Below are 13713 nucleotides of genomic sequence, written 5' to 3'. Positions count from 1 at the left end.
TTATTAGGAATAAAAAAGTTGACATTTTTCAAATGTAATTTGTTTGGGCACATTTTATTTTTTGCTGTAAATTATACTTAACAAAACATTCTATTGAAAAATAAACCATTTAAGCTCAACGCATCTGTTTCAATGGCAATGCTAAAATACAATGCCCGGCATGGTACTTGTGTACTGATATAAACTGTTACGGAGCGCGGCAGTAATCGAAAAACATTTTAATGGAAACCGTATACCTTGTCTATTTGTTGTAAATGTAATTCCTATATCGTCTACTAACCACTGCTTTGTCCTGGCTCCGGGCACAAAGCAGTTAACTGACATTTCATTTTTTTCCCACGGCGCAAGGCATCTGCGTTCCTGTCCACGTGCGAGGTTACGTCAAAACTCCAGGGTGGGGGAGCCCGAAAACCACCTTCCCTTTCTCTTTGCACCCCTGTCAAATTCCAGCTACAGCAGCTACCTATCAGTCCCACAAGAGAAAAAGAAACATACACACACTCCTCAGGTTTGCTGTTAGTGCAGCGTGACGAAGCACTGCGGCTAATTATTAATAAATGATATATTACGTTCCAATGCGGACCTCTACAGTTGAGGTAGTGGTTTATATTAATACACAGAAGGGGGCGCGGTCGAGAAGACACTACTATGATGCGTTGTGACGCACATTCCGGGGTTTTTAACAACCCGCAGCAGCAGTTCAGCTGTCAGAGAGGAGGGGAGATTGAACTGTTGTTTTGCCAAGAAGCGAGTATTATAAGGAAAGAATAACACAATATTAATATATAGCCTATTTATAGTAAAATAAATGTAAAAATCTCGGGATTTTAAGTAAAGACAGAATATAAAAAAGAAATTGAACTAAAACCCTCCCTCTCGTTTAAAATATATATATGTATATTGTAAAATAATATTTTTTAACGTATTTTGTAAAATAAATAAATAAATACATTATAATTCATCTTTTTTTAAAACCTTTTTTAAAACTTCTTTTTTTTTACATAATAAATGGGGGATTACGGGTTCGGCTTGTTACAGACAGCAAACATCCCCAATAGCTCCACAATCTTCGGCGGAGGCACTTTTAGGTCGCATACAGCTACACCGGCTTCTACCCAGTTTTCTCCTCTATCACTCAGCAACATCTCGATTTCCAGCGGCAGCAGCAGCAGCAGCGACAACGTCGGTGTGTCCTCTCTGTTCCTGTCAGCTGCTGCACATCCTCAAAACATGCAGGATGAGCTGCTTCTTGGGGTGACAACAACGCAGCAACACCATTCTCTACCATCAGAGAGAAACAACAGCAACAACATCCTGAACAAGACGGCTCAACCCACAAATAACAACCCGGACTTTGGCAAACAGCTGGATCAGCAAAACCGACTGGATTTCTACCAACTAAACCACCAGCAGCAGCAGTTCTCCGAGTTCAAACCCACGGCAAATTCTGACAAATTCGGGCAGCAAATGAATAACCTGCAGCAAGAGCTAAAGAAACACCATCAGCAGATACATCAGCAGCAGGCAGATTTCGGCAAAAAACAGCAACCCCCTCCTCCACCACCACCGCTGGGTGAATTCAATCACTTTGCTCAGAATCAGCAGCAGTACAAAGCCCTGAACCAACAGGGTTCCCCGAAGTCGGATCAAGGAAACTTCGAACTGGAGGGTCCTATTAAAACCAGCTCCCCGGTGGCGGAAGAAATAGGGGTTTCTGAAGCCAATGTTGTGGCAGCTGCCTCGTCATCACCCAACAAGGCTAAAATCCAAATGGAATCCTCCAATAACCACCTGATCAACAGCAACGGGAGTAGCGCCGCTGATAATATGTTGCCCGCAGGTCTTGTGGCCGGTTTGCATAACCTTCAGAATCAGGAGATGCAAAACCAGCAGCAGACCCACGGGGGGTCATCTTCGCCCTCTCTGCCTGGTTTTGGCACCCCTTGGTCCGTGCACACCAGCTCTCCACCGCCCCCAGTCACCAACTCTACCACCCTAAACCATGCCAGCCCCATGAATCAGATCTCCAACGCTGAGACTGACAACAGTTTTTACCCCGGGATCCCCTCCTCCATAAATACTGCCTTTTTCCAGAGCTTTTCACCAGTGTCTGCTAATCCCTGTGCTGGCATTAACGTGCAGGGCTTCAATAGCCCTTTCTCTCCCCAGATTAATGTACCTCAACAACAAAATAGGAGATCTCCAGTAAGCCCCCAATTGCATCATCAACACCAGACTGCTTTCCTCCAGCAGAGAAACAACTATAACCATCATCAGGTATGAGATTTTCATTTTTAAGCAAACTCTGTAGAATGTGCTTGTTATTCCATTGTTTGTGTGTAAGTGTGTGTGTGTGTGTGTGTGTGTGTGTGTGTGTGATATCTTGCCAGTACCAAGAATGCCATGGTGTTGATTTACTGACTAATAATAATAATGCCACCCACCTTATTATTTATTTATTAGCAGATGCCCTTATCCAGGGTGACTTACAATTGTTACAAGATATCACATTATTTTTACATACAATTACATTATTTTTTACACATTATTTTTATTACATACAATTACCCATTTATACAGTTGTGTTTTTACTGGAGCAATCTAGGTAAAGTACCTTGCTCGACGGTACTGCAGTGGTGTCCCCTACCTGGGATTGAACCCATGACCCTCTGGTCAAGGGTCCAGAGCCCGAGCCCTAACCACTACTCCACACTGCTGCCCTACCCACCTCCTCATACCTCTATCACACACATTGAATGACAACCTGTCCTAAGCCCATTTAATGCAATAGATACTGGAGCACATAATTGGATGTTGGCCATGAAACACTGTAACAACAAGGTTAAGCAAGGTGAGAGTTGCTAATTTAATGCACCACTTATTGGGTTGGGGGGGAGGATGGGCAAGAAGATGAGGCTTCTGTCTGGAGTGTCTTAGATAATGAGTGCTTCATCAGCTCATAACATATACAGTAGGAGTTTGAGAACAGTTACTCGTTTCAAAGAAGATTATCAGAATTGTGCCATTCTGGCCAGCCTCTTATTGGTCCACGATTCACCATGCAGCAGCACAATGATCCCTGAAACAATTTTCATTGTATTTTTTAAGGAAGCTAATGGTGTATAATAGACCTCTCCCCTGTCACCTGACCTGTCACATATTAGATGTATTGGGATCCTCTGGTGAAACGTACTGTAGGGGACACATTGCTGAGAAATCTACAGGAAACTTGGCTTGAACTGTCCAGCCTTATAATTTATTGACAAATGCTGGATATCTGAATACTACTGTACAAATACATCAAGCTGCTCTTACTCTCCACAGTACCAGTGGTATTTATATTGCATTAGAATTCAAATCTCCCTCCCACACAAGTACTGTATGTAGGCAGCAATGCAAGTTATCAAATTCAATACACAATGTACTTATGAGTCACACATTAGGGTGTTCACAAATATGATAATGTACCTAGTTCAGAATATATTTGTTTATTTCCATGTTGTGCGGAAAATGTTGAAGTAGTAACAATTGTGTATTTCATTTTTGAACATCAATACCTGACTTTGCAGATTTTAATGATTCAATCAGACATATACAGCATGTTTGTATCTATTTTTGACAGAAGTTCAGTTTTATTCATGTTTTTGTTGAGCAGACTGCCGATTGCAACATTGCATTGTTGTTTTGTAATAAACTGCTGAGTATTGGCCTTTAACTGGTAGATTTGTCTCGCTCGTATACTAACCCTGTTTAAACCTGAGCGAAGGTCTATTCTTTAAGTTACATTACAGCCTATTTTCCAACCAGTTTGTTGTTTCCAACTGTTCAGACTTATGCTAATACATCATACTGTATGCAGTTTGGTTTCTGAAATGCAGATAACTGCTCAGTAACAACCCTTTCTGAAGAGGTTATATTACAAAAATGGACAACTAAGTTAATATTCAAGTGCTTGAGAAAGCCAGGTATCAAAAGACTATTGGGACATATTCGTAAAGCTTTCTTCTCCACCATTGTTTTCTGTAAAGATAAAAAAAATACCAATTACAATTCTAAAGTAAGTAATAAACAGCCTCACTTGTAAGCTCCTAAATCAAGTGCGTGAGTTTGGTAACCCTCCAACCTTTTATAAATAAATACATAAATAAATAAAACAGCCTACCACCTCCAACTTGATTTCGTACTATAGTATAACTTTTATGATAAGGTTATGGGAAAACACTGTGCAAAAAATATATGATAAACTAAAAAAAAAAAAAAAAAAAGAAAAAAAGACAAAATGGATATGGGTACTGTAGGTAGCACAGACAGGCCAACAGGCCTGACCGATAGATTATTTTTCTGGTTCAAGGATATGGTGAGCTGATGTACTGGTATGATACTACTGTATGTAACTTATTTAACAGGCAGCCTGAAAATATCCACACCCCGAATACTAAAACCGCCTCACTGCGTAGTGATTTGCAGTTGAACCGCTAACAGCTAGAGACTTTTGAACATCATATTTGACCTTCTAAGGAATGACTAAGCTTAGTTTTTGGCAGTCTGTTTCATTTGGAGTCCAGAAACCTGTCATGCTAAATTTGTATTAAAGTCATGTTTGTTGGAAAGGTGTGTTAAAAAAGTGAGATGTATTTTTTATTTTTTTATTTTTGTACCCATACACATATGGCACCCTATACTGTAGCAGGGTGTTGGTGTGTTTAAAATAAATAAATAATAAAATGATTTACCAATTTCATCCCTTGCTACCTTTTCATGAGTAACAACAAAAAATGCCAACGTGTTAAATACCAGAAAAGTCTGTTTGTATTCAAAGTAACGATGAAGCTACAGTGAATGCTTTATTTAATCAATAGCCATGTTTTGGATTATTTTTGGTCTACACTGTAGGTATTTTATTTTTTTCCAACAGTATCAGACATGCCCTGTGGTGTCATTTTTTTGTATTTTTCCAAAAAAATCTAAAAGTGTAACCCTGCCTAGATTTGTGTAGTGTGTACATACTGTATCCTTGGAAGGATGCTTGTCTTAAATGTCTTATTATTTGGACAGGTACTGTACTGTAAAGGGAGGGAACACTAGGCAAGGACTTGATTGCTTGTTTTGTTTGGCATTTACTGCCATATTAGGAGACAGCAGATTAAATGCTGTACTGCATTGTCTTCCACTGATTTAAGTCATTAAAAAGCCTGATTAAAAAAACTGTTGTTTCTTTCAGTTAACATGCTTTGTGCAGTACTGTACATGTGCCTCTTTTCATAAACTGTAACATATGACATCAGTTGTCATGATTTTTTAACCAAGGCTTCTTGGAATTGTTTTTATTTCAGTGTGTTGATGTGAATGTTTGAAATCAAAGGCTTTCTGTTGCTGCTTTTCAATAATGGTAATCCATATCTGGGTTGTTCCCTAGTATCATACACAGTGGTGTAGTCCTAAATCTGAATGTACTGGAACAGCAATTAAAATATCGATTTTTATAAACCAAAATAATACGAATTCACATTTGATTTGTACATTGAACTTCAGGTAACATTTAATGGGTAATGAATGCATGCATGCGTCTTGCTTGCCACTTTTATAGCCTACTCCATCAGTGCTGTCAGATTGGCATTTTTCCAGCCACATTTGGCTTGTTTTGAAAGCATCTAGCGGGTAAATGTTGTCTTTTGGTGGTTTGGTTTTTTTTTTGGCTGTTTTTGTCATGTTTGTTTCTTTCTATTCCTTTCAATTTATGAGGTAATCACCAGGGCAGAACTTCAATCACCACAATACCCTAGTATATCACGTCCTCCCCAGTCTTTTTTTTATGGAACTCTGCATCCAATAAAATTATGAATCACACAAACGCTCACCAATTTAAGAACTGTATCAGTATAATTCAAATTGTTTTTAAATTGATTTTTAAAGACTGCATCTGCTGACAATACAATACACTACATTCTGAATAAATAAATAAAATGCATTGATCGCATCAGATAAAAAAAACAGCGCTTCTTATACTGTAAATTGTGGGGGAAAAAAAGCAAAGCAAATTTGCAAAGCAATATATATATATAGCCTTAAATGTATGTGTGGTTTTTGGATGGTTTAAAAAACACAATTTGGCAACTTTTTGGCTGGTTACCTCACCCAGTTAAGTCCTAGATACGGGGAGAAACATGGACACACACATTCCAGCCCACCGGCATCTCATTCCTCCCCCACCAAATCGTAAGAAATAACCCACGACAGGTTGTGGGGTAAAACAATTCTGTTTTCACAACGATGGCCAGTAACCGGCATAATCTCCCTAGGCTAGATTGTAAACCAACATTAGATGATATGTGAACTAGATGACTTCCTTATTACACGGTCATGTGATCTTGTTAAGCCAATACTAAGTCAGTTGCAAGGGCACCCATTCATTCCAACACCCAGGTCTCTGCAGTGACCGATATACAAAGCAGCTTTAAGTTTAAACCCATGGTTACAGTATCTTCACAGTCATAAGATGCACTTTTGTTGTCTTCTTCGTCAGCATTTTTACAAAAAAAGTGTGCGTTAGCCTTTTTAAAGTCTTAATAGAAGTTCCTAATGTTCTCTTCATTGCATCACAAGGATGACTGACTGAATCAGACAATTGTGCGGGAGATGTGTGTGACTTTTGACTCTGCAAACATTTAAAATATGCGCCGGTTATTGGAGACTTCGATTCAGAGTGTACCATCAAAAGTGGGATGTAAGGAATCGGACACTGATTTTTTTGTTCCTAATGCCTATTCAATGGCAAGACGCAGATAAACTAATTTGATTTCCCCAAGGAAACGAAATCACGTCGTTGGGCGCAATATAAGGCAAGGTTCTGCCTGTAGAAAAAAGTACTGGAACAGCATTCTGTTTCGACTACAGCAGTGACCATACATACAACCGTACTGTACACGCCTTGTCTCTTGACTGTGTGATCGTTCACGGTGATAGTTTGGATATGTGATAATACTTGATGCAGCAAATCACTTTTTTACTGATATTTTTAAGATAATGCCGGCCCGTTTTACCCCAGGCTCTAACAGGTGGCTTGGTGTGTAAAACTGAACGTAAATGTCTGGTTCATTTTTTCCAATGCAAAGGCGCATTGTCTCTGCTTAATTAGGTGCAAAGAGAGCACTGCAAATGCATTTGAGAGACAGTAACATGCCTTTGGTTCTGTGAACAGATGTGAGTTTAAAAAACAAACAAACAGAAGACTGTTAATCATGGTACAGTACATTTGAGGACGACTTTACCGTAAAGCCAGTACTAAGGTACATTTCATGTAGACATAGGTTTCTGGTAATGCCTTCCTCAGTGTTATATGCTACATTACCCATGGATAGAACACATTCGTGTTTGACATTGACATTTCTGTGTTAGCTGAAGGGAAGTTTATTTTGTGATGTTGCAAAAAAAGTTTTCTTGTAATAGTAATAGACAGTAGCTGTTGCATACTGATAATCATTATCATTATCAATAATTAATTTTACTATTAATAAATAAATATGTACAAATAAAAAATAATAAAGACAAAACATTTTGATTATTTAGGAAATCATTCTTTACTGTGTGGGAGAGATTCAAATATGAAACCTTAAACATTGCCAGCAATGTTTTTTTCAGTCAGCTGCTGGGTCTTGACCTAATGGAGACACATTATTTAGCCTAAATGAACTGCCAACACCCTCTCTAAACATACACAATTAAGCATCGATTATTTGATGTTCTATTCCTTTAAGTGTTACAGTAATTGTCAGTCTCTTTGTCAGTGCTAATCAAAAATAAAGCAAAACTAGGGCCCACTCACTGTACTGTAACGAATAGAGTAAGGGTCACTATAATTAAACCAGTGGCAATTGCTGCATGCTAAGGAACCATCATTTGACAAAAGCCATGTTTGCTGCCAGTGTATGCTTCTTGCTGTGAGGAACAGATACTGCATTAGCGTAAAACATAAGCTCCTTACTGAAGAAATGAGAATAAGAAGGACTTATTTGATATGGAGTGGCCTAGTGGTGAAAGCCCAAGATCAGAGGGATTAAAAAACAACTCCAGCTGACTCACTGGTTCCATCCTCTTAAAATAACAATGCATTCCTTTACCTCAGATTTATCCAGGTGTGGCCTCTTAAATGGCTGTAACCCTGTGTATTTGTTCCTCCATCAGCCTGTTATGAAGCAGTCCCCTTGGAACAGTCATCAGGGCAGTGGCTGGAACTCAGGAGGCATGTCTTGGGGAGGGATGCACGGCAGAGACCACCGCAGACCTGGAGGAATGGGAATCCCAGGCACCATGAACCAGATTTCCCCCATGAAGAAGCCTTTCTCCAGCAACATCATCGCACCGCCCAAGTTCCCCCGCTCTGCAGCCTCGCTGACACCAAAATCCTGGATCGAAGACAACGTGTTCCGCACAGACAGCAACAGCAACACTCTGCTGCCACTACAGGTGAGCCGTGGAGGAGGTGTAGGTTTTGGTTAAAAATCTGCTAAATCTATGGATGTTGGGAACAGTGACTTTCCAAAAGTGGTTCTGGTGTTTGTTAACTGGGATAGGGATAATGGGCCTGATTTTTCACTGTTGGCAAATTGCCCATGTATTATTTACTATGAAATTTGCCATTGTGAAAAATATGGGCCGTAACATAACAAGTCATCCGAGAGGACACAGCTAACGTCACTTCAGCAATCTGTTCCAATTATATGGGCCCCTATAGCTTCCCCCCCAATATATATAAATATATATAATCTGTGGCAATTTAAAAGTGATGGTATCGCATGATCCTCTTGGTAATTTCTACATCAGCTGCTTCGTCAAAATGTATCAGTTATATAGAGCATCGGGGTATCAAGGGACATCTGTTCAGTGTTGTCGTAAATATATCATCAAGGGAAAATTATATTCTGTTAGAATATTCTGTTATGCAAACACACGCACGGTTTACACACAATAAAAAAACAAATAGTGGTTGTTCTATTAGGAAAACAAATGTCAAAGCTTGGGCTTTGACCTTAGACTTAGAGGATACATCAGAGCCCAAGCTACAGAGCGGGGAACTTGGATAGAGCAACATTCCATCTCCAGTAAGCCAGAGGAGATTAAGCAATCACTATAACCTGAAGTTGCAGGTACAGTTCATCCTGTACTATTACCTTTCCCAGAAATATTTGTGTCGCTTCATGGTGATAAGCGTCTCTCTATTTTATATTGAAGCTCCTTTAGATAGGAAACAGTGAACCTGTAGCATTAAATCTGACTAGTGGGCTGTCTATAATGTGCTAATGCAGTGGCTGAAGAATTAAAAACTCTGACACAGTAATGCCATAGGTTAAATCTCGGTGCGCATTTAAATTTAATACAGACATAACTTCAACAGTGTGAAAAATGAATTGCCCCATGATTTTTTGTGCTGGAAGATGTTTCTACAATACAGGTAGTGAACAAAAAAATGGAAACACCAATGTAAAGTCACTTAATAGGTTGAAATTTGCAGTCAATTGATTTGCAGTTGCTCGCCTGTTTTGCCTTGCACTTCGAATTAATGCACGGATATCACGATCCTGGAGTATGCTCTTCTGCCCACTGTTGTCCTTTGCTGATGATGTCTTTCCCTTGGAGTTCCATGTCGACATCACCTTAGACACCGTTGTTCGTGAAACATCAGCAAGTTGAGCTGTCTTGGTCACTGAAGCTCCTGCCAAACGCGCGCCAACAATCACCCCTCTTTCAAAGTCACTGAGCCATGCTAGCCATAATTATAGGCAACCAGACCTGTCCAGCATTTTTATACATGACCCTAAGCATGCTGGGATGTTATTTGCTTAATTAACGCATGGGCCACACCTGTGTGGAAGCCCTTGCTTTCAATATACTTGGTGTCCCTCATTTACCCAGGTGTTTCCATTTTTTTGTTCACTACCTGTATGTCCTACATTTAGCAAGGACAGCGTTATAAAAAGTTGCAGACACCAGGATTTTGAATCGTGGTAAAAATGAGTCACCAAAATGCTCGAACAGTTAAATGATAATTGTTGGATACAGGAAAAAAGAAAAAGCATCATCTCTACATTAACCAATGCGATGCCCATCAGACAAAAAATAATGCCAAGGATGTTTTCAGTAAAGCCTAGAGGTTTAGTATTATTTATTTGATCATTTTCATCTTGATTTCAAAAATAAAGTTGTTTAAAGTAAAAGGGCACTCATGTACTTCTTGTACACAAGCCTAAGTCATGCATTTGTTTCTTATCAAACTGTCTTCTAACATAGCTTAATGTCAGCTGAATCATTTCACGACAAGGAAAGGAGGAAAGAGGCCGAGCCTTGAGCTGCTGTTGCTGCGGCTTGTAGTAAACTGGTGTGTCTGGTTCAAGGGGATTATTGCATCATTAATATTTCAGATAGCTTGTGTTGTAATCCTCCGAACTTCCCACATCTGTCATTTTCACAGGGGAGGTAATTAAAGTGGTTATTTTGAGCCCGGCCTGTAAAGGTTAGAGGAGGGAATTACTTGAAATGTTTTGCTTTGAGCTGAAGTTTCGGAGGCACGGTTCTATAACCGATTAGCTGTAGGCAGCCTTTGAAAAGCAGCATCAAGCTCTGTTATTAATTTCTTTTGTCGATTCAAACAGATCAGCTGAATCCCATTTATAGACAGAGTGGCTGTTCAGACAAGGGCTTGACTGTTCATCAGACAATCCCTGAAATTACAGTTGACCAGTGACACATATCTTGGTGACATTTCCCATTTTTTTGTTAGGTTTGAGTTAGTATGGAGAATGACTGACTAGAGTAGGCAATGATGGGACTGACCATGTCCATCATTCCTACTTAACAGATACACTGTACAATGTTATACTTGAATTTAGTACTAATATTACAGGCAAGTTCTTGTTTACAGCTGGCTACATGTAGATAAAGGCATTCTGCTGCAGGTTAACTGTAAGCTGTATACTTTTAAAATAATACATGGTTGCACTTTTGAAAGACACATCTGTTTCTCAGAATTTATAACAAGGAATACTTTCTTAAAATACACACTGGTAAAACAAATCTTCATATATTTATCTAAGCTTGTTTAAATTTTTACTTTTTTTTACTTTTTTATTTTACTACATTAGACTACCACTGTTTACTCCAAAAAAAAAGCCAAAATTTAAAAAAGCTTAGCTAAAGATATGAAGACTTATTTTACCTGCAAACTTTGCTGGTGGTCTTGACCAACCAACAGCTAAACCACAACCTACAATGTATATGTTATGTGAGTAAATGCTCAATTGTTCTGACACAATAGTACTATTTTAATATTTCTATCATCGGTTTTATTTGAATATTTATGGTAAAACAAAGACTTTCACATTCAATTGGATTTACGATGCAGAGAAGGGAGTCTCATTCAGTAAATCTTTTACTTTTTATTGAACCTACTTACAGCAGACAAAAAAAGGATCCTTAAGAAAATTGACCTCTGTATACCCTCCACTCTGTTCTTAATTAATTATTTGATTAGTTCCACTTAATGCTTTTACAGGCAGCTCCCTTGGTATATTTGCGCAGGCTGTTTCAGGAAGACTTTCGTTACTCTGCCCATACAATGCCGAATCCCTAACCTTCCCATAAAAGGGCAAGGTATTTCAAGCTTAAGCTCTTAAAGGGGCAGTCCTTTTCTGTTTACCAGATATATTTGTTGATGTTTGAACTGAGATCATTTGCATTCAAAACTTAATAAGAACTTTTCAGCATTTTTCATCAAAATGCACTGGTTTCAGCAGAGGTTCATGAACGGTTGCCAGTGCTTGTGTATTTGTGTCAGGTTTTACATTGTAATTGCAATTACAAATTACACAATTACAATTGTAATTGACCCCAGGTCTAATCACAATCTCATCTGATCATGGCATATCTGGTGTAATATGTGTTCTTTTTTTAAACTGAAAAGGCAGGGCTTTTATTTTCCACCACCAACAGATCCTTGTCAATAATGTTATTCAGGAACACTGGAGACTTCTGCAGGCATATTCGATATCAGTCTTTTTGATGCCAGGCTGATTAAAGTGGAATTAAAACTATTTTGTCATCAGCAAATACCCCTTATCTCCCTGTATTCTTTAGCAACAAGCACTCAGTGTGGTCCCTGCATGTCTAAATAGTCCCTGTTTTGTGCAGCCAGGTTTGCACTCCAGAAAAAGAAAGCTTGCTGCTGCTTACAAATGGATGGTCTGCCAACTGTGAGCTGGCTTTTCAAAGGCTTTACAGCTTGACAAGAAAGAAAGTCGGGGTGTGGGCTGGGAAAGGAAAAACAACTCGGCTAAAAAATCATAATGGATAAATGGGTATGAATCTGTAGATAAGAAACAATCTGTGTACATGAAAGATACATTTATTTTATTTATTTATTTATTGCATTTATATAGCATTTTATACAAAAGTATCGCAAAGCACTGTACAGTACATAGCAGAAAAAAGAACAAACCACAATACATTTGTATAGCATGTCACACATACAAATGCCACAGTCAGACCATTTAAATGACAGATATAAATAACAGTGTACACATAATACAAAAGCAGCAATTTTAAAGTTACATTAAAACCCAATAAGATAAGAAAGCCATTTTAGTCTTGACATGACATGTATCTTCTTGTATTCTTAGCAACAAAGTCTATTTATCATGGGCTGAATAAAGTTATGGTTAAGAGTTGTCATCTGATCAGGACTGGGTAGCTTTCATTTAACTGACTTTCTCAACTCACCACAGTTTTGATTCTGTTATCCTTCAGGACATCTTCCCAGCTTTTTCAGTCTTAAAATTATTTACGTAAGAATTGTGACAAAAATCCATACCCCTTATCTGTTTACGTGATATTATCTTTAGTAAGAACTAATATAAAACGAATAAGAACTAACAGTATATTTAAATAGTAAGAAGTGACTGCTTTTATATTAATTGGAATGAGAAGTGACGTTACTTTTACTAGGTTAGAGAGAAACCAGGAACATGAACATTTCTATTGTAAAATGTTCTCAAGCACTTTAATTATACCATTGCCTCTCATTGAAGGCTTTTTTTTTGTTGCCACTTCAAGTTAACAGTCCTGTGATAATGGGATTAGCCTATGAATCACTGCAATAAAGTGGGTGTAACTTGGTGATAACAGAGCTCCCATTCAGCTTTCAAGGTAGCTAGTACAATAATGATGCCCCCTGGGAAGAATAGCCCATGTGACAGGACAATGGTGGTGTCCGTACAGATGTCACACTTTTCACTATATTTTGAGAGCTTTATTGGACGTGCAATATAATAACCACACCATTCTATGAATACATTGGAAGTACCCTTGCTTTGTCTATAAAATTACAAAATGAAACTGACAGTAAAAAGGTCACAGCATTGTGATGCTGTGTAAGGGCTTGTATTGATTTCTATGGCATCCATCGCTTTTTGCCCTTAGGTGACGTCACAATATTTACTTCTAAACGGCAAAGGCAAGGTCAGGTAATTTGTGATTTTTACCTCTGTTGATCTCTTGCTTACATTTCGCCCAAATTTAATTAAACTTTACATGGACAGGCTTAAGGCTATTGGGAACCCCTTATTTAGGTTTGATGCTATTGGTAACCTAAATCCACAGGCTTGTACTGTAAGTGCAGACAGAATAAAGGTATACCAGTAATCTGCTTGTCTATGTTTGTGAATA

At 38.5% G+C, this 13713-nt stretch overlaps 1 protein-coding gene across 5 annotated transcripts in view; it reads left to right on the top strand.

The window, feature by feature from the left end:
• The first annotated feature begins 643 nt into the window (after positions 1 to 643).
• Positions 644 to 13713, top strand: part of LOC117421338 (cytoplasmic polyadenylation element-binding protein 2-like) — a 54612-nt gene continuing 41542 nt past the window's right edge. For 2 of the 5 annotated variants that reach the window (XM_059035440.1, XM_059035438.1), the window contains exons 1-2: positions 644 to 2277; positions 8182 to 8463. In XM_059035440.1, coding sequence (XP_058891423.1) covers positions 1009 to 2277; positions 8182 to 8463 — 1551 coding nt within the window. In that variant the 5' untranslated portion in view covers positions 644 to 1008. The remainder of the gene's footprint in view (positions 2278 to 8181; positions 8464 to 13713) is intronic. The other 3 variants (XM_059035431.1, XM_034035626.3, XM_034035624.3) reach the window with 2 other exon arrangements.

This window comes from Acipenser ruthenus, chromosome 1 (genome assembly GCF_902713425.1).
Source record: "Acipenser ruthenus chromosome 1, fAciRut3.2 maternal haplotype, whole genome shotgun sequence".
Taxonomy (NCBI): domain Eukaryota; kingdom Metazoa; phylum Chordata; class Actinopteri; order Acipenseriformes; family Acipenseridae; genus Acipenser; species Acipenser ruthenus.
This window is presented reverse-complemented; position numbering and strand designations above follow the sequence as displayed.